The sequence below is a fragment of the Vitis riparia genome, chromosome 11, assembly GCF_004353265.1.
Source record: "Vitis riparia cultivar Riparia Gloire de Montpellier isolate 1030 chromosome 11, EGFV_Vit.rip_1.0, whole genome shotgun sequence".
Taxonomy (NCBI): Eukaryota; Viridiplantae; Streptophyta; class Magnoliopsida; order Vitales; family Vitaceae; genus Vitis; species Vitis riparia.
The window spans coordinates 11,448,970-11,455,648 of record NC_048441.1 but is presented as its reverse complement, the minus strand read 5'-3'; the positions used below and the strand labels follow the sequence as shown (position 1 = coordinate 11,455,648).

Genomic DNA, 6,679 nt, shown 5'->3' with positions numbered 1-6,679 from the left:
AAAAATAATTTTAACGTTTTTAAAATGACACATTTTTCAACATCTTATTTTGTTTTTCTCTTAAACAATGATTATGAAATAGATTTTATCATTTTGGATGAATTTTATTTATTTAGAGAAATAATTTATGAAGAAATAATTTTTAAAATCATAGCATGGCACATGTTTTCTTTATTTTAAAAACAAGAGTCCTAATTCCCCTGGAGTCTTGACTGCCAAGAGCCAATGAGAAATCATCAAGACAGAGAAGGGATGACCGTTGATGGAATTGGCGTGGTGGAATGTCCGCCGTAGATGAGAGGCAAAACGAAAGTGGGTAATTGCAATTAACAGTAATCTCGAATCAGCGTTTTTGACTATCTCGGTCTCCTCGTCCCATTAAAAGAGAGGGGAATTGAAAAAATTGAGAGAGAAAAATCGGAAGGGTTTTGAGGAATCCAGAATTTGAGAGAGAGAGAGAGGGGTCAATTCCATGGCGGTTCAAGGTGGTGGTGGGAGAAGGTTAGGGCCGTTCGCCCTTCATCTATGGATCTTCCTCTCTCTCCTCCTCTTCCCCCACGTTCGTTCCTTCTATCTCCCTGGTGTCGCTCCTCAAGATTTCAATAAGGTATGTCTCTTTCTTTTTAGATCAAATTAGGGTTACATAGATCTCGGTATTTTTGGCTCGTTTTTCCACTGCTGGGCCGTGTTTCTTTCTGGTTTTTGCTGCTTTAGCGTTTGTTTCTATCCGATCTGTGTTTGTTTTGTTGTTTGAGCCTCATCTTGTTATTCACTTCATTGAGATCTAGCGTGTGGCTTTTGGATATTGGAATTGGCTTGGGAAATGACTTCTTCTCCGAGCAGACTCGGTCGCAGGACATGTAATTTTGGGCAAACACAAGGGATTGATTTTCTTTGTTTACTGCTTCTGTTCCCATAAGCTAATCTGGCTGCGTACTATTGTTGGGATTGAACAGTTTTCTTTTTATATTTTTGGGTGATTTCTGAATGTTCGATTTCATCGTTGCACGGTTTCTTTCTTTTGTGGTTCTAATTTCCCAAAGCTTGATTTTTTGGAGAGTTATGAGATAGATGTTATGTAGCGGGATTATATTTCATATTTTTCTAGGTAAGGCTGCAAGTTTATATTTCCCAGTGAGAATAATTCTGTTTCAAAATGAGTCAGTTCATTTTGAATTTGTTACAAGGTGGAAGCTAATTTTGTTGATGTATGCCCTGCATAGCTGCTCTGGCTGAGAACTCTTGTATTAAGGGGTATTTGTTGGATCCAAAACATTTTCTGAGCTAACTAGGCTATTTGAATTTTTGGAGAGGGGATTCAACTTAGCGGGGGCCCAGATCCTAAGATTGTGTTCCAGATGATCTTTTGAACTTTAGTTCCTTTTGTATTGTTTTGTGGTTCTCGCTCGGGTTGGGGCCTGGTAAGTGAGATACAGTTGAGTTTCATTCAAACTGGAAATAATATTGTAATTTTGAAAAATATTTAAGAGGAAGAATGTCAGTGGTTGTTAGTTGGTCGGTGACTTGTCACCCTCTTCATCATCCAGGCTTGATTTATCTTTGTTGCATTGAAGATAATAATTGCATAATTTGTTATAGCAAAACTGCGCAAATTCAAAATTGTAGGAAGGATGGCATTGAGTGGGTGCTAAAAGTTAATATTGAGCAAAAACAATGAATAATAAATAAACATAGATAAAAAAAAATGTTTGCCCTTTTTGCTTATTCTCCTTGTGTGGGTCAATATCTCCTCTCTCTTGCAATTTCTTCTTTTTCTTGAGCTTCATTCGATTATATCCAGGTTCCAGCCATTTTGAATTATGCTATTGATTTAAAGTATTTAATCTGTTGTTTGTTTAATACACTTCAGATTTGAAAAAACAAAAAAAAGAAACTTCTCATGATTTTGATGGCTAAAAACTTGAAGAACATGCAATTAATTGAATCACAAATGTTTATTCAATCTAATAAATCAACTTTGAATACCGTTGTTTGGGATTGATCTCAATTGTTAAGGTCAGGAGATATGTAACACCATTGTTTTTCTTGGAGGTATATTTGGGAGTTATACTATTTTAGAGTAAATTGCACTTTTTGTTGTTTCTGCACCCTTGCTGATACAGTTTAGTTTACTCACTTCAGTGGTGCATGCCGAGGATGCATGAATGAAATCTTTAAATATTGATTTCATGATTCATATATATATATATATATATATATATATATATATATTATGATATTACTTGAGATACTAAAACCTTATTCTTATGTTTGTGATGGATCACAGTATTTGATTGCTAAATTTCATATCTCATTTTTGCAGGGGGATCCATTGAAGGTGAAGGTGAACAAACTAACCTCTACAAAGACACAACTTCCTTACTCCTACTATTCTCTTCCTTATTGTCGTCCAGAAACCATAGTTGACAGTGCAGAGAATCTTGGTGAAGTTCTTCGGGGTGATCGTATTGAAAACTCTCCATATGTGGTCTGTTAGAGTTCTTAATACTTTAGTGATCCTCCTTTATATCCTTTTCCTGTATGCAGTTTATTAGTTTCTAACAGAAGCTGTTTGTTGCAGTTTAAAATGCGAGAACCACAGATGTGCAATGTTGTATGTCGTGTGGAGCTGAATGCCAAAACTGCAAAGGAGTTCAAGGAAAAGATAGATGATGAGTATCGGGTTAACATGTGAGGAATCACTTGGAGAATTCTGAATATGAATTTCTATTCCCTCACAATTTCAAATACAATTTAACTCCAAAGTAGTGGAATTTATTAAGCATCTTTTTGCTGCATTTGGCAGGATTTTGGATAATCTTCCTCTTATTGTTCCTGTACGAAGGCCAGATCAGGAACTTTCCACAGTGTATCAACATGGTTTCTATGTTGGTCTCAGGGGACAGTATGCTGGAGTAAGTAGCAGAGCTATTACCATATGCACAACTTTAGGTTTGTTTTATGAAAAGTGTAGTGATCATTGCTTCTTATCTAATCATTTGCAGAGCAAGGATGAAAAACATTTCATCAACAATCACTTAACATTCACAGTCAAGTTTCACAAAGATCCAGAAACTGACTCATCGAGGATAGTTGGATTTGAGGTTAAACCATTCAGGTCATATTTATGATTCCCTTGTCATTTGATTTACACACTTATTGGTGCTAATTTTTAGTGCTTTATGCCCTTGTAATAGTGTTTGATTTTTCCCCCCCTTAAATTACACATGAATTCAGTGTTAAACATGAGTACGAAGGAAAATGGAAGGAGAACAGCCGTTTATTAACATGTGATCCCCATGCAAAACGTGCCGTTACCAACTCTGATTCTCCTCAAGAGGTTGAAGATAAGAAGGAAATTATATTCACATACGATGTTGAGTTCCAAGTAAGACCACATACTTTATAATAAATAATGATTTTGCCATTAACCTGTGTACTACAGGCAATGATATTCCTGTATTGCTGTCATGTGCTTGGTATGCAGGAGAGTGATGTGAAATGGGCCTCTCGATGGGATACCTACCTTCTGATGGCCGATGATCAAATTCACTGGTTTTCAATTGTCAATTCTTTGATGATTGTTCTTTTCCTCTCTGGCATGGTGGCCATGATCATGTTGCGGACGCTGTACCGGGATATCTCTAAATATAACCAGTTAGAGACCCAAGAGGAAGCCCAAGAAGAGACAGGGTGGAAACTGGTTCATGGGGATGTTTTTAGACCTCCTACAAATTCAGATCTTCTGTGTGTTTATGCTGGAACGGGTGTTCAATTTTTTGGGATGATTCTTGTCACCATGATCTTTGCTGCCCTTGGATTCCTTTCACCCTCGAACCGAGGTGGGTTGATGACAGCCATGCTTCTGCTCTGGGTTGTCATGGGCCTGTTTGCTGGATACTCTGCAACCCGTCTGTACAAGATGTTCAAAGGAACAGACTGGAAGAAAATTGCTCTCAAGACAGCTTTCATGTTCCCTGGCACTGTTTTTGCCATTTTCTTTGTCTTGAATGCTCTAATTTGGGGTGAAAAATCCTCAGGGGCAGTGCCATTTGGAACCATGTTTGCGCTGGTGTTGTTATGGTTTGGCATCTCGGTCCCACTTGTTTTTGTGGGTGGTTATGTTGGGTTTAAGAAGCCAGCAATTGAGGATCCCGTAAAAACTAATAAGATTCCAAGGCAGATCCCAGAGCAGGCCTGGTATATGAATCCTGTCTTCTCCATCCTAATTGGAGGCATATTACCCTTTGGAGCTGTTTTTATTGAGCTCTTTTTCATCCTCACATCAATCTGGTTGCATCAATTCTATTACATATTTGGCTTCCTCTTCATTGTCTTCCTTATCCTACTTGTAACTTGTGCGGAGATCACAATCGTGCTGTGCTACTTCCAACTGTGCAGTGAGGACTACCTTTGGTGGTGGAGGTCATATCTGACTTCAGGTTCTTCAGCATTTTACCTCTTTCTCTATGCTGCTTTCTACTTCTTTACAAAGCTTGAGATCACAAAGCCAGTGTCAGGGGTATTATACTTCGGATACATGCTCATTGGCTCCTATGCATTCTTTGTGCTAACTGGTGCAGTTGGTTTCTATGCTTGCCTCTTGTTCACAAGGCTCATCTACTCATCAGTGAAGATCGATTAATTGATGAACAGGAAAGAAATAGCTGCCATATTTCTACTCAAGGAAGTAAACATCATCTCATGTGGGGTCCGTCCTTGCTACTTCCAGGGTTGCCATTTGGGTTCAGTTTTGAGTCTTAAATCACAGAAATTGTTATTTTAACCCTCCCAATTTAGTTTTGGGAGTTTTTATCCTTGTGTTTTGTCTTTTTATATTTACCCACTCTTCATGGGGATTTGCCTCTTTTAGAAATGATAAAAGAAATTCTTGTATCAATGCTATTGCTTGTATGACTTCTGAAGGACGAACAATTCATTTTGTTATATGCTAAACTCTTTCCTCATGAATTGCTTTGATAAGGTTTTAGGAGGCTTGGCTGCTATCACCATAATATGTCTCTTGTTTTAAATCAAGTGGGAGGAGCGCTCATGGATTCATTTGAACCCAGGAAAGTGGAAGTAGTTCCAGGGAGCTAATAAAAAGCTTAGCACTTTGTATGCAAGATATCCAAATTTCTCCATGTGGTTTCCCCAGGGAACTTCCGTGGAGGTTAATCATTGAACTTTGTGGGACCTTTTGGTTTTGTTTGATGGGTCGGCGCTACAAGGAAATGGTACTTTTTCTGGGAATTCCGTACAATAAAATAATAACCCAAATCTTGACATGACAAAAGTGGTAAAAGTATAACGAAGAGGTTACGAGATACGACTGAAGTAAGAGACAATCCATAAGATTCAACCATATAATTTTGCTAGTGCAAAGCCTTACAGTGACGCAATTAAAAAAAAGAGAGGCTGTACTGGGGTGTGTATTTATAATACATTTGTTCTTAGCCCTTCTGAAAGCAAAATGAAATCTAGAAACAGTCTCAATAAACAACCAGCTATATCAATTGAGCATATATATCATATTATTAATCTGCATCATCAGCAGAGAAATCTGGCTCTGGAGGCTTCTGTAGCTTCACCAGTTCCCTAGCACTCTTAGTGATACGGTTCCTATGAACCCCCCTTAGAGCATTTGCTGCAAACCTGGAAGCTAAGATGGTGGCTCCCAGACTATATGAGCCTCCTCGAACATTATTGTTGGTCCCGCTCAGCCCTTCTGCTGCCGCAGCTGCTGCTGCTTCTTCCTCTTCTTCTTCCTTCCGCCGAAGCTCCAGAATCTTCCTCTTGGAGTACCGGCGCCATGCTGCTTGGATAAAGCACGCAGCCCAGGTTCTCCATTGCTGTGAGTAAAAACGGAAGGTGTGTTGAACCTGTCTACTGTGCAGGCGCCTGAACTGGCTGGCCACAAATTTCAATTCCTCAGCTATTAGAGCAAAAGCCTCCACCTCTGTAAGGGCCTTCACTGTCCGTGTAGAAGATGGAAGGTTAGAACCCGATTTTGGATCCAGCGCCCAAGTTAGAAGTTCCTCCCCACAGAAATCCCCTTCTTTCAGCAAACTGCGGTTGAAAAATCCACTCCTCCCACCACCAGTGGTTACGCTCTCAAGGCGACCCCGTATAATAAACAGCATCTCATCAACTGGATCTCCTTCTCGCACAATGAAGGTATTTTCTGTGAATAAACTTGGTTTCAGTCGCTCACAAATAGCATCCAGCAACCTCTCATCCATATTCTCAAATAGAGGAACCTGTTATTGCAAAAGGTAATTTGATGAACGACAAGTGTCACAGCAATTAAAAATAGCTCCAGCAGTGGAAGGCAAATAAGTTGTGGTGATATCAAGATATTATTTTACAGCAAGAGGATTAGCTGCTAACAAAAAAGGGAAAAATGGAAAAAGGAGGGAGAACAAAAATCATATTGATCATTTAACCCGGTTATTCTTCAAATATCACCATACGGATACCAGAAAGAGTATAAAACTTTTAAATAACACATGGTCCTGCTCCACCATATGATTAATTTTTGGTCAGGTGCATCACCTTCGAGTGGCAAGTTTGAGAATAATGTGTGTTTTTTAGAAATTAATCCAGAACACACTACTGAATAACTCAACTGAGTAAAGCCTTCTTCCAAGGTCCAACTACCTGGTGCATGCATGAAAAA

The 6,679-nt window shown here is 38.9% G+C and overlaps 2 protein-coding genes across 3 annotated transcripts in view; one reads left to right on the top strand and one right to left on the bottom strand.

The window, feature by feature from the left end:
* Positions 1-377: 377 nt before the first annotated feature.
* On the top strand, positions 378-4,967 carry LOC117924954 (transmembrane 9 superfamily member 10-like). The gene is made up of 7 exons (XM_034843707.1): positions 378-607; positions 2,324-2,488; positions 2,582-2,691; positions 2,807-2,915; positions 3,006-3,118; positions 3,238-3,388; positions 3,488-4,967. Exons 1-7 carry the CDS (start codon positions 473-475, stop codon positions 4,643-4,645), a joined length of 1,941 nt encoding a protein of 646 aa, XP_034699598.1. The 5' UTR covers positions 378-472; the 3' UTR covers positions 4,646-4,967.
* Positions 4,968-5,300: 333 nt separating this feature from the next.
* LOC117924953 (probable cyclic nucleotide-gated ion channel 5) overlaps positions 5,301-6,679 on the bottom strand; it is a 41,654-nt gene continuing 40,275 nt past the window's right edge. For both annotated transcript variants that reach the window (XM_034843704.1, XM_034843706.1), the window contains one exon: positions 5,301-6,260. In XM_034843704.1, coding sequence (XP_034699595.1) covers positions 5,538-6,260 — 723 coding nt within the window. In that variant the 3' untranslated portion in view covers positions 5,301-5,537. The remainder of the gene's footprint in view (positions 6,261-6,679) is intronic.